The sequence below is a fragment of the Papio anubis genome, chromosome 8 (assembly GCF_008728515.1).
Source record: "Papio anubis isolate 15944 chromosome 8, Panubis1.0, whole genome shotgun sequence".
In the NCBI taxonomy this organism is placed as follows: domain Eukaryota; kingdom Metazoa; phylum Chordata; class Mammalia; order Primates; family Cercopithecidae; genus Papio; species Papio anubis.
In genome coordinates, this window is record NC_044983.1 from 9,942,644 (window position 1) to 9,968,822 (window position 26,179).

Below are 26,179 nucleotides of genomic sequence, written 5' to 3' on the forward strand. Positions count from 1 at the left end.
AAAGTGGACTTCATCAACATTAAAAACCTTATTACTAAAGACATTATCAGTAGAGTGAAATGGCAACCCATGGAACAGAAGATACATTTGCAAGAATATATCTGATAAGGAATTAATATCCCGAATAAAGAACTCCTACAACTCAAAACATCATGATACCTCACATTTAGTAAATGAGGAAAGAACCTGAATAGACATTTCTCCAAACATGATATGCCAATGGCTAATAATCACACGAAAAGATGCTCAACGTCACTATTAGGGAAATACAAATCAAAACCAAAATGAGATACCACTTCACACCTATTAGAATGGCCATAAACAAACACATACATACACACACACACACACACACACACCAGAAAATAACAAGCATTGACAGGGATATGGAGAATGTAGTACTTTGTGCATTGCTGGTGGGAATGTAAAATGGTACAGCCACTGTGCGAAACAATGTGGAGATTCCTCGAAAAAATTAAACATAGGATGAGCACATGATTCAGCTTCTGGTTACACAGGAAAAATAATGATATTTGTACACCCATGTTCATAACAGCACTAGTCATGATTGCCAAAACATGGAAGTAACTTAAATGTCCATCAAACGATCAATGGATTTTTTTTTTTTTAATGTGGTACAGGTTACATATTCCTCATCTGAAATGCTTGGGACCAGAAATGCTTTGGATTTGAAATGTTTTGGATTTTGAAATATTAAATGTTTACATCACACCACTTTTGCATCCCTCATCTGAAAATCCAAAAATCCAAAACCTGAAATGCTACAATGAGAACTTCCTTTGAGTACAATGTCAGTGCTCAAAAAGTTTCAGATTTTGGAGCATTTCAGATATTGAATTTTGGGATTAGGGATACTCAGCCCGTAAATACATACAATGAATTCTTATTCTGCCTCAGAAAGGTAGAATTCTGACACGATACAATATGAACTTTAAAGACATTATGCTCAGTGAAATATGCCAGTCACAACACATCAAACACTGTATGCTTCTACTTATAAGAGGTATATAGATAAGCCAAACTGAGAGAGACAGAAAGAATGATGATTGCCAGGAGTTGGCGGGAAGGGGAAGTTCAATAGGCACAGAGTTTCAGTTTCAGAATATGAGAGTTCTGGAGAACGATGTGGTGACGGTCGTGCAATGTGAATGTACTTAATGCCACTGAACTGTTGTGCACTTAACAATGATTGGGAGCATTTTTAAGTGAACAGCAAGTGTTATACAGGGTGAACATCCCTAATCCCAAAAACCCAAAATCTGAAATGCTCCAAAATCGGAAACTTTTTCAGCGCCAAAGTAACATCACAAGTGGAAGATTCCACACCTCATGTGATGGTTCCCAGTCAAAACACAGGTACATGACGCACAATTAATTTGTGTGTGACTAAGAAAGCGATTGCTTATTGGCAGCATCAGGAATGACACCAAACCACCAGACTGTCCGTATCAGTGGCTGAGACAGTGACAATTTTGCTTTCTAATGGTTCAATGTACATACACTGTTTCATCCACAAAGTTGTATGAAACTTAATTTCAGGCTATGAGGTATATACGAAACAAAAATGAATTTCATATTTAGACTTGGGTCCTATCTCCAAGATATCTCATTATGTATATGCAAATATTCCATAATCTAAAAAAAAAACCAAATCTGAAACATTTCTTCTGGTCCCAATAATTTCCAATTAGGGATACTCATTATACACAATACTTCAACCTGTATTATGTATATTTTACCATCAAAAAAAAAAAAAAGATTAAAATGAAAAGTCCTAGATAATGCCTGAAAAAGAGTTACTAACTTTATTAAACAAAGGCCAGTCACTTCATCATGTTTTTAAAAATGATGTGAAAATCTGGACAAAGAACAAACCAACCTCTTACTTCCTCTGGCTTAGCAAGGAAAAGTTCTCCATCAGGTGTCTGAGTTGAAAGGTGAACAACAGGAAAACAAAAAGGCCAGATTTTGCTGAGCAGTTTGAAGAAGGGCTGCAAAACGTAGCCTCATTATAGACATTTTTCATCACATGAACCAGCTGAACAAGTCCCTATCAGAAGCTGGAGAAAATGTTTGACTTCAAGTGACAAGATTCTTGCATTTCAAAGGTAATGGAGTATGTCTTTGGAAATAATCATGTTATAACAGAAAACCTTAAAACGTCCACCTTTTGCTTGGGTTTGGTATCAACTGAGGAAAGCTATTTGAAAGTCTCAAGTCTAACTGAGTACAATCTGGAAAAACTGTAGGAGAAAATTAAGTATTTTTCCTCCCTTTCAACACCAGAGTATGATGAGGTAAGGGATCCTTTCTCTCAATCTCTGTTCAGCCTGAGAATCCGACTTTAAGAAAAGAGCTTTATAGGTACAATCTGACTGCACACCGGAGATGAGACTTCATGCTCTGCCCCTAGAAAAGTTGTGGATTTCTGCAAACATAGTATCCTGTCATTCATTTGAAAGCAATAACATTTCACTGTAGTTTCAACTTTCTACATGTGTAAGCAGGGTTTTTTGTGTTTAACACACATGAAGAGCAAAGGCAGAAATTGTCTAATTTCCAAAGAAAATGAATTCATGTGAGCTTATCTTAAATTCAACCCAGAATTAAGTATTTGTAAAGGGAGGGAAAAAAACAGATTTTACAGGAAGGAGGTATATTTCATCCTTTCCTTTTACTTCAACAACAGCATTTTAATGCGTATACATAGGCCTATAAAGACATAAAGAAGGCTGGGCGTGGTGGCTCATGCCTGTAATCCTAGCACTTCAGGAAGCCGAGGGGGGCGAAGTCAGGAGTTCAAAACCAGCCCGGCCAACATAGTGAAACCCAGTCTCTACTAAAAATACAAAAAAAATTAGCCAGACATGGTGGCAGGCACCTGTAATCTCAGCTACTTGAGAGGCTGAGGCAGGAGAATTGCCTGAACCCAGGAGGCGGAGGTTGCAGTGAACTGAAATCACACCACTGCACTCCAGTCTGGATGACAGAGTGATACTCCATCTCAAAAAAAATAAAGAAAGAAAGAAACAGCTGTAAAATTTGGAAACGCTAAGCCCACATTTGCACCTGATATGCCAGGCACAAAGAAGTTTGGGTTTTCCCTCCAAAATCTTGCATAAAAATGTGTCTTAGACCATATTTTCATTCATATTACTTCAGCCTACTTTTAGAAAAACCAAGTCCCATTTTAGCCTAAGCCAATTATTTCACAGAAATAATTGTGAAATTATTACAGTTACTACCTTTTAAATTTATGAAAGAGATTAAGCTCCAAGTTTAATTACCCATTTCCACCCTTTGCCCCCAAGAAAGGTTGGATAAAATGTCATTCTTGGCTGGGCGCGATGGCTCACGCCTGTAATCCCAGCACTTTGGGTGGCCAAGGGGGGCGGATCACAATGTTGGGACTTCAACACCAGCCTGGCCAATATGGTGAAACCACATCTCTACTAAAAAACACAAAAAAATCAGCCAGGCATGGTGGTGCACGCCTGTAATCGCAGCTACTCGGGAGGCTGAGGCAGGAGAACTGCTTGAACCCAGGAGGTGGAGGTTGCAGTGAGCTGAGATCGCACCACTGCACTCCAGCCTGGGTGACAGAGTAAGACTCTGTCTCAAAAAAATTTTTTAAAAAAGGTCATTTTTATTTTTAAAAAAAACAAAAATGTTTTGAGACATACCAAATAATATACCTTATTAGCATTATAGACAACAGAAACTTGTGATGGAGAGTTTTATTTAAGTCTTAGATAAGATTTTTTTTTTTTTTTTTTGAGACGGAGTCTCGCTGTGCTCCCAGGCTGGAGTGCAGTGGCGTGATCTCAGTTCACTGCAAGCTCCGCCTCCCAGGTTCACGCCATTCTCCCGCCTCAGCCTCCTGAGTAGCTGAGACTACAGGCGCCCGCCACCACGCCCGGCTAGTTTTTTGTATTTTTAGTAGAGACGGGGTTTCACCATGTTAGCCAGGATAGTCTCGATCTCCCGACCTCGTGATCCACCCGCCTCGGCCTCCCAAAGTGCTGGGATTACAGGCTTGAGCCACCGCGCCCGGCCAAGTCTTAGATAAGATTAAAAAAAAAAAAAGGAAACGTAAGTTTCTACTTATACAACTAATTGCATTATAGTTACCTATTATGAAGAGGGGAAAACCACACACAAAAAAAGAGTAGGCTAACAAACTGGCCAAAATAAACAGGTCCACAAAGAGAAACCAGTGTTTACTCAAAAAAGCAGGGAGCATTTTATTGCCTTATAATATCTACAACTTTCTGATTACACTAATATACTGTGAGCTGTAGATTTATGCATACCTGACTGAAAATTATTTTAAGGTTTATTAATTCTTAATAATAAAAATTATTCCATCTGGGACTTGTAGCAAAAAAAGAACCTAAAGGGGATCGAGCTTCTCAAATGGAGTATAAATTGACATGAAATACAGAAGACAGCAACATCTCTGAAACCACATTCCAGGATACGATTACAAAATCCAGATAAGGGGAAACATAACACGATAAATGACTCAGTTTCTTTAAAGAATAAAATGAAATTGCTAGGGAAGAAAAAGAAGAGATTAAAAAAACTAAAGAGACATATTAAGATATCACACATATCAATGACTAAAAAACTTAAGAGACATATTAACCAACTACAAATCTGTGAAGCTTATTCTGATCTGATTCAACACACAAAAGGTAAAAGAAAATATTTATGACTATTTGATGAAGGAATTACTGCTAATTTTTTAAGATGTGACAATGGTATGGTAGCTGTGTTTCTAAGAAAATGACCCTTAGCTTTTGGAGCTTTGTAATGAAATTTTTACAGACAACATCGTATCTGACTTCTGCTTCAAAATAATAAGGAAGAGGAAAGTGGGTGGGGATACACGTGAAACAAGACTGACCATGAGTTTGTAACTGTTGAACCTGGGTCATGAGGACTCATTATACCTATTTCTGTATGTTTGAAATTTTCCAGAACACAATTTTTAAAAAAATTCACAAAATGAGTTCAAAAAAAAAAAAAAAGATCCACAAAAGGCCAGGTGCGGGGGCTCACGCCTATAATCCCAGCACTTTGGGAGGCCAAGGCAGGCAGCTCGAGACCAGCCTGGCCAACATGGTGAAACCCTGTCTCTACTGAAAATACAAAATTAGCCATGTGTGGGGACGGGCGCCTGTAGTCCCAGCTACTCGGGAAGCTGAGACAGGAGAACTGCTTGAACCTGGGAGACAGAGGTTGCAGTGAGCCAAGATAGCGCTACTCCACTCTAACCTGGGCAACAAAATGAGACTCCATCTCAAAGACAAATAAACAAAAAATGCACATAAAAAAGTTATCAAATATAACTAAAGGACTAGCATCCAAAGTAAAAATCTATAAACCAGTAAAAAACACCAGTGACGAAAGAATAGACTACCATTTTTTTTTAAATGGTCAGAAATTTAAACAAGGGGTTTACAAAAACGCAATCCAGATAGGTAATACCTCAATGAGATGGTATCACACACCCACCAAATTTAAAAAACATTTAAAATGTCTGATAATATCAATGCTGGCAAAAACTTACAGCAACTATAAACTCACAGTGCTGATAAGAGTGCAAACTGGTACAACTCCATTGGAAAACTATTTTTGCATTATCTAGTAATGTCAATGATGTACGTATCCCATGACCCAGCAACTGGACTCCTAGGTTTATATCCCAGAAAAATCAGTGCACAAAGACACCAGGGGACGTGCCGAAGAATGCTTATAACAGTATCTTCATAGAAGCCCCAAATAAAAACCACCCAAATGGCCAAAGTAGAACAGATAAACAAATCTGGTATAATCACACAATGGAAATAATAGCAATAAAGTGAATGAACTGTAGTGACATACATGATGTGGATGGATTTCAAGCATAATATTGAGAAAAATAAATAAATAAATAATATAGCCAGTATAACACTAATTATATCGTGCTCAAAGCCAGACAAAACTATATAGTATAAGGATATACATTTAAATATTAAAGCTATAAGGAATGATAAGAAAATGATTACCATGAAAGGATGAATTAGGGTTAACTCCATGAGGAAGGAAGGGAGTTAAGTGGGTGGAAGTTACAAGGGTATTTGCTTTATAACAATCTGCAAAACTCTACTTTCTGTATGCATACTTCTCAGTTTTAAAAGACTGTTAAAACAGAAGAGTCTGTAAGGAAAAGCACCTTTTCTCATGAAACTACTTTAGAACATCCTTCTCCAAAATGAAACCGTAAGGGAGAAAAATGACAACATAGGATCTAAAGAATGAAGGAGAATCAAAGGAAATCCCCTAAGATGATTTTAAAAGAAGCCTGAAGAACTAATAGTTCAGATTAGAACAGGATTAAAGGCTCCAGGAAGACAGTCTGCAAAGGAAAAAAAGAGGAAAAAAGAAAATCTGACAGACTACGTGAGTGTTTTCAGTCATAAGCAGTGACCTACAGTTTGAATGGAGAGTAAGGGGATAAGTAAACAACGCCAGAAGTAAATTATTACACCTAGAGGAAAGTTGTGAACACTGACTGCTCTGACTGAAAGGTAATAGAGCTATAGTAGAAAGATGCAGGAACGGAAGGACATGCAGGAGTGGTAGCTTAGTCAAGCTCAATCTTCATCTTTCATTGCAGGAATTCAACAGGTCACAAACGGAAAAGTCAAGAAGTAGTATAAGCATGAAACTTAGAAATACAAAGGTAAATATCTGGGGGGAAAAAAAAAAAAAAGAGCTTTACAGAAGTTGAAAGTGTTTGCCTCAGAACAGGAACCAGTTCTAGTGAAGGCTATGGCCGAATACTGACATTCATTGTAAGTCTTGCAATAATATTTTAAACATTTACACCACACACACATATTAACTTTGATAAATGTAAAGTAAAATTAAAATCCAGTGGGGAGCATTTGCTCCACAAATGATCCACATACTGACTGCCCCTACAGTTTCAAACTTGTCAGGTATATATAGTTACCCTATTTAAATAAAGTTAACAGGCTGAATGAGAAAAAGGCTTATCTAATTTGAACATAACTAATTTGGAATCTGGAGAGTAAGAACTAATTATATAGCCTTTTTCCATGAAAAACACCTGGAAAATTACAACTTAACATACATGCAAAATTTAACAAATTTATGAAGAACCATATAATTATTAAATATAGAAATTTTACCTTGTAAAAGTTTCCATATGACTTCCGAATATTGATCCACTTTTTAGCAAAAGGAGGGTATTTGAGCCTGCTGAGTTGGCACTGAATGTTCAAGAATTTACTCATATCCCAAGAACTATAAATCAAAAAAAAGACAAAAAATTGATGAAATAAATGGTATACTATTCTTACAAATGAGTATTTTAAATCTTTTACTGATGTCAACTTTCTCATATTCACACGTAACATTAACCTGACAAAATTAACCTTGCTTCCTACAAAATACTAATTCAAAATAAAGCTTTAAAAAACAAAGAAGTCGGATATATTAAATTTTGCTCACAAACTAATTCCTATTAGGCTCATCTTGATTGTTTTTATGGTTCTGGGCAGGCTTCTATCTTGCTGAGTATTATGCTAAGCTTACTTTTAATGCCAGACTTAGCAAAGTAAGTTGACAGTGTGCTTTGAAACAATACCAAAAACAAAAAAATGGAAGAGACAAAAGTAGCTGGTATCAAACGGTTAAAATACAATTTTTTCTTCTACAACATGTTTCTATAACACTAACCAATTTATTGTAGTTAAGGACAATACTGATTGTGTAATACGGAAATTGTGTTGGTTCACATGTGGTTGTTCTTAAGCAAGGAGAGTCAGAATAATAGCAGTGGAAATTATAAACTTCAGCAGGAAATAAAAAAGCCCTCAATTCAACTGCTATACTGGGAACAGGACATAATCCTTTGCATTTTCTTATAATAATGTCGACTATATTATAAGAAAATTAAAAACAAGTTTATGTCCCCAGGATACTAGTGCTTCTGTGCAATTTTAATATACTTTGACGCAACCTTACCTTCCCTTAGTTGCTTGCCTGGGCTGTGTCCAAATTATTTATGGAGACTCCAATGATTGGTTTTTGTTAGTGCTCTAGTTACAAAATTGCATAGGTTTTGAGTGATCTGTCCCAGAAAATGACACTTTAACAGAACTGCATATACTATATTACAGCAGAAACACTTGTATACTTTAGCAGAGCACTGCTCATTCATGTTTAAAATCAGTAATAGATTTCTAAAGGGGTCCATAAACATTTTTCCAAACTTAACAGTTATGATGTGATTAAATTCAACGCTCTTCTCCTATCATATGTGAGGATCTCTAAACTCTCTATGTTGGTGACATCTCAAGGATAGAGGATAATCTGTACAGTTTGAAACAAATTGTTTAGGACATTCTTTTCAACCTTAATGGCCTTAAGGTATAGGAGTTGCCCTGGCACAATGTCTGTCATCTATGTTTTAATTTTTCTAATCTTCCCATTTAGCTTTTCATTTAACAAATGCTTTTTGGGCATACACTTTAAGCTCACCACTAAGGTAAGCATTATGGAAGATTATCAGGCAGCAAAAGTCCTTCTCTGAAAGAATTTTAAATTTCCTTGCAAAAGTAAGTCTGATGTATGTACATAGATTACATATCAGAATATATGGTCAGATGTCAACATGAATGGTACATATCATAGAAGTTATAAGGTTTCAAGGAAAAAAGATCAATGGGGTTGTCAGGGTAAAACACAAGATGGGCTTTGAAAAATGATAAAGAAGTTGTCGAGAAGAGACTCTCCCAGTAGAGAGGGAAGCATACGTTAAGTACACAGAGAAAGGATAAACCATGTGAATTCCTGGGCCAGTGTGACTGAAGAGGACTAATGGCAGGTGAATTAGATTAAACGGGTAAGGTGGGATGCGATGAAAGGGCCTTCAACGCCAAGCTCAAGAGTCTGGACTTTTTGAGCAAGGAAGTGTCATGATAAAAACAGAGTTGTAGGAAAGTCTTTTTAGCTTTACATATTGATCTTTCTGTAGTGTTCTAGTCCTGGATTGAACTGTGACCACTGCTTTCCTCCTCTCTTCCATCCTTAGGTGAAAGGAAAAACACTATCCCCTGTGGGGTGAGACTCTAGGGTCTTCAATAATAGTTTGTGGTTATTCTAAAAGTTAAATAAATTAGGGTATCTTTAATCTTTAAAAAGTAGATACAAAAAATAATCTTCCTAAATACTTACCCATCTGTTAAAATTGAATATTTATACTTTGTTCCTAATTCCTTCAATTTCATCCAGTCAATTACTTTTTTTAGTACCTGAGGGAAGGTATCAGCTCTGTCTACCTGATCCTGAGGATATAAAAGTAAAATATACAAAAATCAGGGCTGTAGCTTCACGTAGTCCTACAAAATACCCAGACCTAAGTTGGAGGGAAAGAAACAGTATGAGAAAGGCTGATGCTTTAAATTCATGATTTCCTTGGCTTAGCTCCACCTAAAGTTTCATTTTTAAGAAATTTAAAAAATTTCATAACCAAGTACCAGGGACGACTTTCAACTGAAATGTATAATCCTCCCAAAATTAAGATTTAAGATCATCCCCAGTCGTTGGTTCTCTTTTTATAGGCCTCAACATAGTGGCTTACTGGATTTCTAGAGGCGGGAAAAGAGCAATCTCTTCTAAGTTGAAAGCCACAGCTCCTTAAGTGTCTTCCCATCTCAGGTCTCACAATTTTCCACGCATACTACATATTGCTGCCAGATTGATCTTCCTAAAACGTAAATCGGGTCCACCCTATCACTCTCATATTTAAATCTTCCAACCACTCTCCAAGGCTTTCAGGATAAATAGATGCACAAGACCCTTCAGGATCTGGATTGCCTCTGCCTATCTGGACCATTTCTTACCAGCCCATACACATCTGAACCATCCTGAACTACCTGTAGTCCTGCCAGTCCCCACCTGAAATGCCCAGCCATTCTTCTCTGCCTACCTACCTTTCATGACTCAGCCCAAGTTCGTCAACTTGAGGATGTTTTTCCCCAGGACAGTCTTCTATTCCCTCTGTCATATATGGAAGCCCTTTTCCTAGATGTCCACAACACCCCAATAAAACATTGACTTATCAGGCCTACTGTGACCACTGGACAGACACACATCTATATACACATAAAGATACATATGAATCCTGGCATATATTATAGTAGGCACTCAAACACATGTGGAGTGAATGAACGAACCAACTAAATGAAAAAAGTGCCTACCACATTAGAATACAACCAAAAATCAGAGACCTAAAAATGCATAAAACAAGCTGGGTGTGGTGGCTTATGCCTGTAATTCCAGCACTTTGCAGGGGCCGAGGCAGGCTTGAGGTCAGGAGTTCAAGACCAGCTTGGCCAACACAGTGAAACCAGTCTCTACTAAAAAAAAAAAAAAAAAAAAATTAGCCGGGCATGGAGGTGTATGCCTATAGTCTCAGCTACTTGGGAGACTGAGGCAGGTGAATCGCTTGAACCTGGGAGGCAGAGGTTGCAGTGAGCCAAGATCGTGCCACTGCACTCCAGCCTGGGCAACAGAGTGAGACTCCATCTCAAAAAAATAAAAATAAAAAATAAATGCAACATATAAAGTCAGGTTGTAAACAGATACACTCTAAAACTTATCTCTGGCTGGGCATGGTGGCTCACGTCTGTAATCCCAGCACTTTGGGAGGCCGAGGCAGGAGGATCACTTAACGTTAGGTGTTTGAGACCAGCCTGGCCAATATGGCAAAACCGTGTCTCTACTAAAAATACAAAAATTAGCCCAGTGTGGTAGCAACGTGCCTGTAGTCCCAGTTACTCAGGAGGTTGAGGCAGGAGAACTGCTTGAGCCCAGGAGGCAGAGGCTGCAGTGAGCCGAGGTCATGCCACTGCACTCGAGCCTGGGTGACAGAGTGAGACTGTCTCAAAAATAAAAATAAAATAAATAAATAAATAAATAAATAAATAAAATTTATCTCCAAGTTCAGTATGGTAACAATTTGCTGATGCTTCATTTTACAAATGAAATCTTTAGATTCATCACTACAACTCTTTAAGAGGAAAGGCTGAGGAAAATGTTACCAGGTGTAAAATTTGCTGGTTTTTTTTTTTTTTTTAATTATTACAACACGAAACATCTTTACCAAGCAAGGTATTAAATTGTTTACAACAATAATAATTTTTTAAAACTATGTATAAAATAAATCCCTAATTTTTTTTTTTTTTTTTTTTGAGACGGAGTCTCGCTCTGTCGCCCAGGCTGGAGTGCAGTGGCCAGATCTCAGCTCACTGCAAGCTCCACCTCCCGGGTTTACGCCATTCTCCTACCTCAGCCTCCCGAGTAGCTGGGACTACAGGCGCCCGCCACCTCGCCCGGCTAGTTTTTTGTATTTTTTAGTAGAGACGGGGTTTCACCGTGTTAGCCAGGATGGTCTCGATCTCCTGACCTCGTGATTCGCCCATCTCGGCCTCCCAAAGTGCTGGGATTACAGGCTTGAGCCACCGCACCCAGCGTAAATCCCTAATTTCAAAAACTCTTTCAAACTCTAGAAAGAAGAACTTAGAATTATAACCTGAGTAATTCCAGTAAGACTGATGCAGAAATCAGACAGCTGCGTGTTAATCTCTGGTCTTACATACTGCTGAAATGTGTCTTCCTGCAAGGGAAGGATAGCAAGTTAAAGTAATTTATATGACTTAAGATACACGATACATGATACATGAAGAATTCATTACAGCAGGTTGTAATTTTATAGGATCTCATAGCATAAACCTTTCTAGTTTTTAAAGATAATTCCCCACACCAAAAGCACTCTTATTTTTTAAATTAAAAAATCATTTGGTTCATAATTAATGCCAGCCTTCAGTTATAATAAATTAGCTTTAAACTATTGCTCTCATTTACTCCTGAATAGTCTTTATTTTCATATAAAAATCCAATGGAACTAAATTCTAAATAGTCAAAATTTAACTGTTAACAACATATACGTAGTTTAAGAGTTGCTAACACAGTGTACCTGTAGCAATGTTGAACCTTTTCAAGAAGCTTTCACGATGGTCTTTTTTTTTTTTTTGAGATGGAGTCTCGCTCTGTTGCCCAGGCTGGAGTGCACTGGCACGATCTCGGCTCACTGCAAGCTCCGCCTCCTGGGTTCACGTCATTCTCCTGCCTCAACCTCCCAAGCAGCTGGGACTACAGGTGCCTGCCACCACGCCCGGCTAATTTTTTGTATTTTCAGTAGAGACTGGGTTTCACTGTGTTAGCCAGGATGGTCTCCACCTCCTGACACGATGGTCTTATTTTATGCTCACAACTCCATAAACTAAGTGAGGCCAGTATTGTTATCAGGCTCCAATCTCTAAGTGCTTTTTCCTCTAGCCCAGTAATGCCTCCCTAACCAGAACACACTGAGTCACTTTTGAGAAATTAAGCACAATTTTAAACGCTAAAGATTTAAAGGCAGCAACTGTTAATCCTAGGTAGCAGAGAAAATGACAAAAAATATTCTTTACGGCAGAAGATTTAAAAATTAAGAAAAGAAAAGATTGTATTTCCTAAGAATAAATTATTTCTACATATCTATTAAGCTATAAATGGTTGTAAAGAATTGTAAATGAGCAACAGTAAAGAACACACACCTTAGGCCAGATGTGGTGACTAATACCTGTAATCCCAGCACTTTGTGAGGCCAAAGTGGTGAAACCTATCTCTACTAAAAATACAAAAATTAGCTGGGCGAGGTGGCACGCACGTATGGTCCCAACTACTGAGGCTGAGGTGGGCTAATCGCTTGAACCCAGGAGGTAGAGGTTGCAGTGAGCCAAGATTGAGTCACTGGTCTCCAGCCTGGGTGACAGAGCAAGACTCCATCTCAAAAAAAAAAAAAGAAAAAAAAGAATAATTGAACTTCAAAAGTTAGACACTCTTTACTTACCAGACATATTGCAAAATTCCACTTAACTGAATATCACAGATAAATTAAGTCTATATCCTTTTAAAATCACTATTTATCATTTTAAATGACATTCTTTCAAAAATACATTGCAACTTCCCTTATAATTACAATTCGGTAGTACTAAATAACAGATATTACTAAAATGTTATTATTCACTACTAAAAACTTTTAACAGAAAAATGCTAGAGAGAACTATGCATTCATTGGCCAAATCTTTAATCATCACTTAAATAAATTATGTAAGTTAAAAGGTCATAAGGGTTAAAACTAAAGGAACCTAGATGCCTGTAATCCCAGCTACTCAGGAAGATGAAGCAGGAGACTCACTTGAGCAAGCAAAGGAAAAGCAGAGCAGTAAGGGGGGTCAGAAACATGGGTATAGGCCACACTCTTTAACAGGATAAACAAATAGGCTTTATTTAGAGGTAAGATTTAAGGAAGGACCAGAAGGAAAAATGAGAGGGAGGGAGAGAAGGAGAAAAACATCGGTCAGCAAGACTTCTGGGTAAGAAAATTGGAGCTAAAGTCCTGGCAAGTAATGGGATAAAGCAAGCCTGGCATTTTTGAGAATGAGCAAGTAGGTCAGTATGCCTGGAGAGGAGTGAGTTAAGGAAGAGAGTAGTAAGACAGGAAACAATCAGAGGAAACAACAGGCCAGGGCATGTAAGGAATATGGGTTGTACTCTGAGTTAAATGAGGAGCCAGTGTAGGGTTTTGAGCAGAGGGGTGAAATGATCTGACTTATATTGGATTACTCTGGCAGCTTTGTTGAGAACTGGCTGTAGGATGACACGGACAGAAACACAAAGACCAGTTAGATGGCAAATGCAGTAAGTCACATAAATGATAGGGGCTCAGAATGAAGTCACAGCAATTCAGTTAAGTGACTGGGTTCTGGATATATTTTGAAGGCAGAGCCAAACAGGAATCATTGATGGCCTGGATGTGAGAGAAACAGGAGTCAAAGATGACTCCAAAGTTTTTGAACTGAGCAATTAGAAGGATTCTAATTACAAAAAGCTGCCATCACCCAAGCTACAGGAGGCTAAAGATAGAATGGGCTGGAGGTAAGTTCAACAGGTTGAGACATCTAAATAGAGATATCAAGTAAGCAATCTGGATTTGGAACAGAGGTACGAGTTTGAAATATGTATTTGAAAGTCACCAGCATAGAGATAGCTTCTGAAAGCTATGGAACTAGATAAGATCATCAAGCGAGAGGATGTAAGCTAAGAAGAGGAGCTAGGATTGAGACCTGGGACATCTGATACGGCGAAGCTGGGAAGGAAATGAGGAACCAGCCAAGAAAACTGCAAATAGGGAAGGCGAAGCTGGGAAGGAAATGAGGAACCAGCCAAGAAAACTGCAAATAGGGAATCCAGTAGCACTAGAGAAAAATCAAGCAGAACAAGTTATACCTGAAGAAAATGCTCCAAGGAAAAAGTATTCAAACCAGCAATGCAGTGTTAATTTTTTTTTTTTAAAGTGAGAATGGCTCACACCTGTAATCCTACCACTTGGGGAAGCTGAGGCAGGTGGATTGCCTGAGCTCAGGAGTTCGAAACCAGCCTGGGCAACATGGTGAAACCTTGTCTCTACTAAAATACAAAAAGTTAGCTGGGTGTGGTGACATGCACCTGTATTCCCAGCTACTTAGGAGGCTGAGGCACGAGAGCTGCTCGAACTTGGGAGGTGGAGGTTACAGTGAGCTGGGTTCACACCACTGCACTCAAGCCTGGGTTCAAGACTCTATCTCAAAATAGAAAAAAAAAAAGTGAGAATGTTCAATTTTGCCAAGATTTAGGGTAAAGGTCAAAGATGATGTTGATGAGTGATATCAGTGGAATGATGGGATTGAATACATAGTTTAAACTTTATTGAATGTAAACCCACAATGGTATGAATTTGAGAGAATGGAAGAAAAGGAAAGCAATACATATATAAGTACATATAACTTATGTGAAGAATTTTCCCGAAAAGAGGAACAAAGAAATGGGGTAGCTGGCAGCGCAGTGGGATGAAGAGAAGGTTTTTTATGGTGTGAAAAAAATAACATATTTGTGTGTAGTGGGACCAATACAGACGAAAGCTGTAAATCATAACGTCCAAATGCGGGAGACCTGCTACAGTAACATCCTCGAATAAGACAGAAGTAAAATCTAGTGACTTATGCAAGATTATTTGCCTTCACAGCTGCCATTTTTCCTTCTAATTTACTGACCTTCAATCTGCTTTGCATGAGAAAATTATAGAAAGACTAATTAAGACTATAAAAGAGATTTTTAATAGCACTAAGAATAACCTATGCATTTTAATTCACAAAGCCTTTTTATACTTACTCCCAAGTGGGTTGGTAGCAACTGAGGATATCATAGAAGTGACTTTTGGAAAGATGAGACGTTAGGATATTCTTGCCCAGATTTTATAAGGCAAGCAGTATTCTTTTAGGGAATTCCTACTATGACTTTCTGAACTAATAATGCACTGACAAGTATCTAAAGCACACATACCATTTGGCTTAGAAACCAGGGCTATATGAGTCATTTCACCCTTAAACTTTCCACTAGAGAGACAGGTTCAAAAGACATTTTTGTAAATTATCATTCTTAGAGATTAGAGTTCACACTAGGCCACAGCAGTGGTTATCAAGCCTGACTGCATATTAAAACCAACTGAAAAGCTTAAAAAAAATGCTGATTTCAGGAGCCCTATCACAGAACTAAATTAGAATCTCCGGGACTAGGGCCAGGCATCTGTATCATTAGTATTTTATTTTTTTACTTACCAGGAGATTCTGATGTCCACGCCCAGATGTTCTAAGCAAATGGAAAAAAAATTTTAACTTTCGCTACTGCAAAAAGAAAGCAGTAGTATCTAAAATTGCTTTATTATAAAGCTTTTCTATTAATCAAGCTGATATAAAGTTCACAGCAAAGAAAAAACTTACTTTAGAAGTCTAGTTCTAGCTAAACAGCAAGTGAGGTCCTCCACATAACCAGTAAACACCAGAATAGTTGCTGCTAGAAATACAATTAAAATATAAAAATTCACTTACTATTTCTAAAGTATGCGTATTCAGTAAAACAACCGGAAATTCAATTATTTCATGTACAAACTCAGGTGGGTTTCCTTCTTCACAAGTGGCTTCAAAGTCAATAATACAAATGTAGTCATAGTAACTGTCAGCACAATTGCTCTCTTTCAACATCAGCTTCTGCTTCTTATAATAGTTTTTCAGTCTCTTCTTTAGAACATCCTTTACTCCTCTAAGCAGAAGAAGAAGAGTAGTTACACTTAGGTAAATTCTACAGTCAAGAATCAAAATTCTTACCTGCCGGCACTGGGTTGAACACTGACAATTACAGCATAATTTAGCAAATGCTAGCTAAAATAAATGTAAGAAAAGCAAGACTCAAAGCTAAGTTAGCAAAGAAACAATTAAAATAATGTTCATTACAACATTAACATTTTCCTTCACAAGTAGTTTTTTATTTTAGTAGTATATAACAGTATTTTCTCCAACATATACTGGTATTTCAAACCATATACATTGTCAGCATATACCACCAACACAGTCATATTGCCTGATATACTAAGATAACATATATGATACAAACATTGAAATTAATATAAAATTATTCCACTGGCCAAAATATAAACTTAAGAATATAAAAATTTGGGTTAAGTTGAAGATATAGTATTATCTCTTTCCTTTCTTTTGGCTTTTGTAGGTTAGTCAACTCAAAAGATTCATATGAATATGAAAGCATTATGAGCCTAGCATATAAAGGTGAATGTCTATTGGTTACTTAACAAGGAAAACTAAATTAGAATACACTTTAAGTGAACTGTGTCCAGAGGAACATTATCATACTAGTAGGTTCTTAACTAGAAATAAGTTTCTTAATTTATCATGGGTAGAATATGATTTAGGGGATTTCAATATCACAGGTAGCTTTAAAATATACATTCCACAAATGGGAGTAGTGGGGAGGAGAGAAAGGTCATCCTAACGGTAACAGTGATCAGGTGACTTCATTCTTTAAACAATACATATTTTTCCAAAAAATAAAGTTGCAACCAGCATTCAGGCTTCCTTCAGTGTTATGCAAATGAATCCTATATTGGCCTGCAAATATGAAGTAGAAGTAAAAATAAGAGGATCTAAATTAACTTGTAGTGCCAAGTAAAGTATCATGTTAACTGATTAATGACTATTTAAAAAAACGTTTTAAACTTTTATTTTCCTTTTTTTTTTTTTGAGACAGAGTCTGGCTCTGTCGCCCAGGCTGGAGTGCAGTGGCCGGATCTCAGCTCACTGCAAGCTCTGCCTCCCGGGTTTACGCCATTCTCCTGCCTCAACCTCCCGAGTAGCTAGGACTACAGGCGCCCGCCACCACGCCTGGCTAGTTTTTTGTAATTTTTTTAGTAGAGACGGGGTTTCACTGTTGTTAGCCAGGATGGTCTCGATCTCCTGACCTTGTGATCCGCCCGCCTCAGCCTCCCAAAGTGCTGGGATTACAGGCTTGAGTCACCGCGCCCGGACTATTTTCCTTTCTAAACTACAATTAAGCAGTGAAAAAAAACCCTACCCACGAAAATAGTAATAATTGACCAGTTAGCTATTTTAAGACAAAATGTCTTAATATTGTTTCTTTGCTTGAGATTTTCCAAATTATCAAGACCTAGGGAGAAAATCCTTAACCTCTTTCATATTAAGGCACTGTGAGTGACCTCTGTGTCATGTGACAGCTTTGGATTAGTTTCTCTTTTTTATTTTTGTTGGGGGGTGGGAGGTGTGATGGGGGAGAGACTACATTTACCAGAGTTGTCTGCAAAGCTAATGGAAGGACAAACATACAACTAGTTGCTCTGGATAGAAACCTGCTACCTTTAACATCTCCTTTGCTCTTCCAAATATTCACCATATTTGCCAATTCCAACTGAGAAAAATATTCAGAACATGATTCTCTTTAATTCTTTCTGCCATGGCTCTCATTAGCTTTGTGGAGTACAGCAAATGCCTCCATTACCACAACCCTTCAATTCATTCTTTACCTTACTTGAGAACTCAGCACTAATGCCAATTTTCTGCTTAAGTATCTTCAGTGGCTCCCTTCTGCTTACAAGGTAAAATGCAGACTTCAACATAGAGTTCCTTCACAACTTGGCTACAACCTATCATTTCAGTACCACTCTCAAATGTTCCTGAGGTATACTGTGTACTGCAGACAAAACATACTATAAGTCATGGCTTCCACCAGCTGGATGGCTCACGTCTATCATCTCAGCACTTTGGGAGGTGGGTGGATCACTTGAGCTGGAGTTCGAGACCAGGCTGGGCAACATGGAGAAACCCTATCTCCAATAAAAATACAAAAATTAGCCAGGCATGGTGGCGCATGCCTGTAATCCCAGTTACTCGGGAGGCTGAGGCACGAGAATCGCTTGAACCCCGGAGTCGGAGGTTGCAGTGAGCTGAGATCACACCACTGCACTCCAGCCTGGGCGACAGAGCGAGACTCTGTCTCAAAAAAATAAAAAAACTTTAAAAGTCATGTTCTCAGTATGTGTGGTACACTTTTATGTCCTATAACTTTGGTTGCACAACAGCTGAAGAAAAGGCAAGATCATGTTGCAGAAACCATAGAACTGGAATTAGAAAAGCTTCTATGTTATTTTTTTGTCTAAAATACCCTCCCTCCCTTTTCTGTTTGGCACAATTCAAATGTCATCTTTCTGAATCCCTGAGAAATATTCTCCTCTGGATCCTCATGCTGTACCTGGCCAGACCTCCAATACAGCACTGGCCACTCTGTATTGTGATGATTTCTTTGTGTGTTTTCCCAAAAGACTGAGATTGTCAAAGTGGGGAACGTATCTGTATTTACCTTTATAACTTCAATGCCTAGTGCAGTAGTTAGAATTCAATACAGGCTTGTTGAATAAATGTATAAACATACATCTACATCTCTAGCTCCCATGCAAGCCAGGAGTAAGCAACTGATCTTCACACCTGGGAAGGACAAAAATTTTGCTCGGAAAATCTTCTGTAGGCTACAAGCTGTACCTTCATAACAGAAAGAATCGGGGAATTAGGAATCAAAAATTTCTTCATACATTATGATGTAGACAATCTAGAAATATATTTGTGCTCTTCTGAAGAGTGATGAAACTCTAAAGAGGAAGACTACTACTTTTAAGAGAATTAAGATTCAGAGATGCCTTGAAAAAGTAAGAGTTTTCACCTATTTCATACAGGCAACTTTTTTTCTTGATGCCTGGCAGTTCTACTGTTTATCAAAAATCTATGTATTTTTCTGGACTCCAAAAGCCATTCCTGCCCCATGGCCCAAGTCAACGTAAAGTGATTTGTTTCATAAAAAATTACTAAAAACTTAGGTATGTGTATCTCTCATTAAAATACACACACAGTTGACTAAGTTGCCTTTTCTCACTCAATATACAGTTAAACATAATGCATACCATCACTGTACATTATTTTTTAGAAACTAAATCAAAACAAAAAATATTCCTGGTAAGTGAATGATGTTTTTCGTTTATCGTACCTGGTTTCAAACAAACTCTTTTTATAAAAAATACAAATGGCAAAAAGAAAATAAAAAAGAAAAATACTCAATCTCACTAATATAACTATCCATCATTTAAATGAGCAACTAAAAAAATAAAAAACACACTTGTTATAATGAGACAGATACTCCTATACATTGCCGGAAGGTCATTAAAACATTCATAGACTTTGATTCAGCAGTCCTATCATCTAGAAGATGGACAAAAATAATCAGAGTTGCACATAAAAAATGTTAATTATGGTGTTTTTGAATTGTTAATAGGGTCATGTCATTATGGTAGGATTACAGACGATTTTTAATATTTCAATGTTTTCAAGACTTTCTAAAATCAGTATGTACTACTTTTATAATTTTATAAGTTATTTTTAATTACCTGGTTTCAAGCTTGAATTCTGAAAGCTTAGCTCTGAGTTCTTCCTTACTCATTCTATTAATACAGCCATTCGTAATAGCAATCTCTTTGTAAACTGGGTCACTGAAGTCACTCACACTGGAGGTAATGAACTTGGATCCTTTTGTCTCCTGGCCATCAAATCTATACTGTTGAGTTTCCTACGGGGGGGGGGGGGGGGAAGAGATGTAGTTTATAATCAGTACAAACATCACATATTTAAAGATTCAAACTTCTAAAGCCTCTTCATGCTACATGTTCAATGAAAAGTGTTCACTGCAGCTCCTAAAGGGAGGAAAGGATAAGAAGAAGGAAGATGTGTCTCCAATACAATTTACCCCACTCTATTATGAGTCATGAGGTTCCTCAAAGGAAACAAAGCTAAGTAAAAAGAGGACTGGTGTTGGGAGTCAACACCACCTCAACAGAGAGCCCCAGCTGACTATTTACCAGAAATAGCAGCATGACTTTGGATAGTCACGTATTAGCCTCTGATCTTCAATTTCCTTATCTATAAAATGGCAATTTGGTAATGGTAAATAGTGTTTGGGCAGAATTATTACAAAGATTAAATGAGATTATATGTATCAGGCTCCTAGACCCACAGTAGCAATTAATAAATGGTAACTATTAATATCACAGACTATACAACAAGCCCTTCACAAACAATATGCTAGTATTTACAAATGAACCCATTTTTAAATGAACTTTTACATTACACATGTACAATAACTTCTGATAATTGTTTAACCTGACTTCATTTCACAAAGTTAACAAATATCGCCCAACATAAAAACAAAATGGACTGCAAATCTAATCACAGCTTCCTAGTACTCAAAGCAAAGGAAATGTATTTCATTTCAAAACTTAACGTTTTCCAAAATTTATACTTATGTCAGTTAAACAGAAGCAGCACAGAATTATAAATCTTTTCATAAATAAAAATCTGTTAAGAAAAAACCATGACTCAATTCTACTTTCTCCACAGGCAGTCTCAAATTACTAATATGTTAAGTTCCAAAGATTCATTTATAAGTTATTTTCCACATGCACTATCACAAATATTAGCTATGTTCCAGAATTTTCAAAAATACTTAGTACTTACTGTTAATCCCTATGAAAGCTTGCTACCTCAGTTATAATTTACCACATTGTCCTCATATAAACTTTAATTACAGATCAAGAAAGGATAATCACAAAGAGGCCACAGTCCCTGACTTAGAACTGATCCTGATGGTTCAGGAACTATTTCTTAATCTAAGCTCTCAATTTAATGCAACACACATTTCCTGGAAATGTAATGCTAGGTAAGGTGCCAGAGGCCAGGTGCGGTGGCTCAAGCCTGTAATCCCAGCACTTTGGGAGGCCGAGATGGGCGGATCACGAGGTCAGGAGATCGAGACCATCCTGGCTAACACAGTGAAACCCCGTCTCTACTAAAAAAAAATACAAAAAACTAGCCGGGCGAGGTGGCGGGCGCCTGTAGTCCCAGCTACTCGGGAGGCTGAGGCAGGAGAATGGCGTGAACCTGGGAGGCGGAGCTTGCAGTGAGCTGAGATCCGGCCACTGTACTCCAGCCTGGGCAACAGAGCGAGACTCCGTCTCAAAAAAAAAAAAAAAAGGTGCCAGAGTACTCAAGAGTGACTCACCCATCTCCTTTGAGGAAGAAGTCAGCAGTTCCAATGTGTGAACTGTCCATAAATTAAAGAATAGCCACATTGAGGTTCGTTGTTAACAATGTTAAGAAAAAAAAGTATTGCTAGTTGACCAATAATTCACTTTCAACAATATATTAAATTTACAATAGATATCTCTCTGCTTGATCAGAATTTAATAAAAAATTATCTTTTGACTTTAAATCTACATTGAATTTTAAACTTCATCTTTAGTCAGGTTAAAATTTAGGTCAACATTAAGAAACAGTTTGTCTACCAAAACAGATGTCTCGGTTAATTTAAGTAGATTTTCTCTTTGGACAAATCCTCTTTCTCATTCACTTGTTAATTCTCATCCAAAACTGTAGCTACAAAAATTATTCACAAGTAACACGTAGGCCTCTTCTATAGATGCTATAAATTATGACTTCTATAAAGAAAAATTTGCTTCCTTTCCTAGGTCCAGATCTAGTTCTCTTCCTTCACTGAAGTTCTAGAGACAGCCAAGGTCCAATCCTCAGAAATCAGTGTCTCCTCCCAAATTTCAGATCTACACTAATGATTCACAAAGAAGGATGCTCAAGTCAATCCACCAAGGAGCACAAAGAAAATATTAAAAACCCTACTTGTATTGTCAATCTGCAGAAACACAAAATTAGTTTACAAAATACTTACATTTGCAACAGCATCCACGCCAGTATCTACATCCATCACGTCACATAGAATACTGACCATATAATGAGAAAAGTGATAGATACCACAATATGCAGAGAAACATTCAGCATCACAGAACTGTAACATTTTGCAATATTCACGTGTTCAATTAAGTGGGTGTATGGTTTATATTATCTCAAATAAAAGAATCTTTTACATTCTGGGATGTGGCCATGAAAATCTTCCATACCAAACACAGGTTTACTATCTTGCAACAAAGCACTTTAACTGTTGTTGAACTGAAAGATGAGTTACATATTTTCTATAACAAAAAGACAGATATTCTAAAATTGCTGTCCTCTTCTTACTCGGAAGGGTACGGGAGCTTGATTTTTAACATTTTTTTAAACGAACACAATCTGTTGTTGCAAGATAAAAGAAAATACATTTTAACAGTAAGCTAGAAAGTAACTGCTTTTCAAAAGAAACTTTAGAGAGAACATTTTGAAAACAGAGGTTTTGGAAATACTTCTATTATTTTGTTGCCAAAAATCGAGGTACTACCTACTAAAAAAAGAAAAGGAAAACCTCTGCACCTGCACACTGAAAAAAAAAACTTAGAAATCTTCTTGATGTTTTATATACTTTATATATACTTTAATAAGTAGGTTCAAATTTCATCAGAACTCTCAAATTTCATCAGAACTCTCTTTGGAGAGTTCTGATGAAATTTGAACCTACTTATTAAAAATATAAATATGCAATAGCTTCTGTTAGTTTTCAAAGACAACTGGCATTAGAGATAATGGAAATTTACCACGTGAATTCAACAAAAAACTTTGCTTGAGATTGAAAAAAACTGTAACATGGCCAGGCACAGTGGTTCATGCCTGCAACCCCAGCACTCAGGGAGGCCCAGGTGGGCAGATCACCTGAGGTCAGGAGCTGGAGACCTGCCTGGCCAACATGGTGAAACCCCATCTCTACTAAAAATACAAAAACTAGCCGGGTGTGGTGGTGGGTTCCTGTAATCCCAGCTACTAGGGAGGCTGAGGCAGGAGAATCACTTGAATCCCGGAGGCGGAGGTTGCAGTGAGCTGAGATCATGCCATTGCACTATAGCCTGGGCAACAAGAATGAAACTCTGTCTCCAAAAAAAGAAAAAAAAAAAAAAAACTGTCATCATTATTATTTTTTGAGACAGGGTCTCACTCTGTCACGATCACAGCTCACTGCAGCCTCCACCCATGGGCTCAGGTGATCCTCCCCACTCAGCCTCCCTAGTGGCTGGGACTGTGAGCAAGCGCAACTACGCCCGGCTCCTTTTTGTAAAAAAAAAAAAAAAAAAAAAAAAAAAGTATCATTATTAAGAGCATGTAACGGTAAGTTTTTAACAATTACTACCGTCACTAAAGCCAATTTGGAACAGAAATCTAGGCCTTAAGTAGCTGTAAAAGTGTCAAGACTTTCAAATATAAAGAAGTAGATTCAAACACACTTCTTTTTACTAAAAATAAACTTCGAAATTTATTTTAAAAACCACTTACAGGATGAGACTGACACAATGTATCTCAGGTTGAAGAGGGAGGCAGGTGGAAGAGTGGTTCTTTATGAGAGGGAATGAGCAAGTACTCTTTGAAAGTAACAACTTTAGAAGGAGAAAGATAATTGTAAAGATCCAAAGGAAGTGCATGCAGCGCACAAGGAACATAGAGACACCCTTAACAAGAAAGACCTTCCTTCCAACGTAAAAGAACACAAGGAAGCGAGGGGCACTGGGAACAAAAGGGAAAAACTGTGTGAGATCCAATTAGCAACAGAGGCAGGCACCAGACCCCGCAGAGCAGCAAATCGAAGTTACTAAGGAGGAGAATAAGCCAAATTCATGTTATTACAAAGCTCGTTCTAGCTGCCAGATGGAAATTGATTGTGGACGTAAGGAGCAAGAGTTAGGAGGCCTCTTGTAAATACCCACTTCACGAAGTGCTCAACATGTTTATTATTAGGAAAAGATCAATTTTAGTGTTCAATCACAATCCGCAGCGCTAGTCAACCATTACATTCGTTAAATAAGATAAGTTTCAAGACTGTTCTACAACTTTGCCACTATAACTAGGTTCGACCAACGAGATGTCAAAATTATTAATTCAATCGTACACTATACTATGTTTATATGAGACACCAGTAAATGAGCAAAAGCAGTTAAGACGAAGCTCCACTTAACAGGTTAAGAGAGAGGGATGCTGGTGGGTGTTTTAAAATTTTTTTTTAAAGGTATGAAGTGACATACCTAGGGTATATGGTGAGATTTTAAAAAGAGAAAGCCTTGCAAATTACCCATAACGGCTAGATGGAGTGACAACAGCAACCGTCAACATAGAACTAAGTTTAGAGCAGAACTCCCACTTAGAACCTATTCACCCACTATTGACAGAACTGGTCTTGACGATTTCCTCCCTCCCACAGAGTGATTCGGCCCTGATGGGGCTCCAAGACAACCATCCCAGGATAAGGCTAGGGAGCTTGGCGCGGGGGAAGAGGCTGGGGTCCAAGGGCGCGCAGCTGCACCTTCTGCGGGACACCTGAGAAGAAAGGGGTGCCGAGGGCGCTTGGGGCACCGGGCAGCGGGCGCCGACAACCGGGCGCGGGCCGACTCCTCACCTCGGGACTGGGACGCGGCTGCTCCTCCCGGCCCTCCGGCCGCGGCGACTCCAGCAGCACGGGAGTCACGGCCTCGCTGGCAGGCTCTTTACTCTGTGGTTCCTCCATGCCGGCTGCCACGCCAGAGGAGAGCTGCTGGAGCCGGACACTTACTCACTCTCACTCGGCCGAGCCCGAAAGCCTCGCCTTTCTCCGTTGAAAAATTACCGGGCTCGCGTTCCCGCGGCGGCGGCCACACAAACTCCAGCGGCCACCTCCTACTTCCGGGAGCGTGTGGCGTCCAAACGCCGCGCAGGCGCAGTGAGCCGGCGTGCACGGAACGCCAGCGCCGCAGTCCACGGGGGAGGGAGGAAGAACAAGAGGGAGGCGCGCCGGTGAGAAGACGGGGCGTGGCCGGCCGTGGGCGGAACTAGCGCGGGTTGAAGTTGCGCAAGGATCTAGTCCGGACACTAGAGGGTAGCACCGGAACGGATGATCGCGTCAGCTTTTTCTGAGAAGAAAAAAGCAGGGTAAGTGGGGAGGTGTCATAGAGAAAGATGTTTTCAACCATAAAAAATAATAAAGCAATTCGCATTTTCCGTAAGGAGTTTCTTAAAACTTACACTTCTGGACAAGAAAAGAAAATGGGTCTGGACTTAGTGTCCCACTGTAAACAATTAGAAAACGGAACAAGATGTAGGAAACAACTCCTCAGACGTTGGACAACAGGCAGCTGTGGATTGTTTTACGTGAGAGAAGAGAAACAAAAGGAGCCCTATATCACTCTGCCCTTTTGCCCAGAGGCCATTTCCAGTCTGTGGTGCAGAGAAGGGAAATCAAATGGAAACCTGGGATCTCCCAGGTTGAGAAGACAGGGATTGGAGTTGAGGAAATTGGGGTAGGCCAAGTTGGTTGGAATTTGTGGGACAGAATTCTGGAGAGGAGGGAATTACATGGAAAAAGAGCTTCAGAAATCTGCTTAGGAGTACCTTTGAATCTTTGAGTAAAAAACGTGAAACTCCACAAGGCCAGGAAAGAACAATTATTGGGGAGCAGTACACCAAACAATGATGAGAGCTCACACAGAACTGGGAGTCGTTTGAGCTCTGTGAACGACTCAACCAGAGTGAAGAGATTATTGAATACCATGGAACTTGCACTAGAAACCTCAGAAGAGAAACTGCCGTTGCAAAATTATAATTGAGACAGTGAAGGAGATCGGACCTAACCA

The 26,179-nt window shown here is 38.5% G+C and overlaps 1 protein-coding gene across 10 annotated transcripts in view; it reads right to left on the minus strand.

The window, feature by feature from the left end:
- Window positions 1-25,961, minus strand: part of ERI1 (exoribonuclease 1) — a 115,072-nt gene extending 89,111 nt beyond the window's left edge. For 8 of the 10 annotated variants that reach the window (XR_004185732.1, XM_021942016.2, XM_031669356.1 and 5 more), the window contains exons 1-6: window positions 24,970-25,961; window positions 19,982-20,160; window positions 16,071-16,281; window positions 11,633-11,716; window positions 9,274-9,383; window positions 7,224-7,338 (exon numbers count right to left, since the gene is read on the minus strand). Coding sequence is in view for 9 of the 10 variants with exons in the window: in XM_021942016.2 (XP_021797708.1) it covers window positions 7,224-7,338; window positions 9,274-9,383; window positions 11,633-11,716; window positions 16,071-16,281; window positions 19,982-20,160; window positions 24,970-25,077 (807 nt within the window). In the remaining variant the exon portion in view is untranslated. Of the gene's footprint in view, window positions 1-7,223; window positions 7,339-9,273; window positions 9,384-11,632; window positions 11,717-16,070; window positions 16,282-18,906; window positions 19,942-19,981; window positions 20,161-24,598; window positions 24,860-24,969 lie in introns of those variants that run through there. The other 2 variants (XM_031669353.1, XM_031669354.1) reach the window with 2 other exon arrangements.
- Window positions 25,962-26,179: the final 218 nt, after the last annotated feature.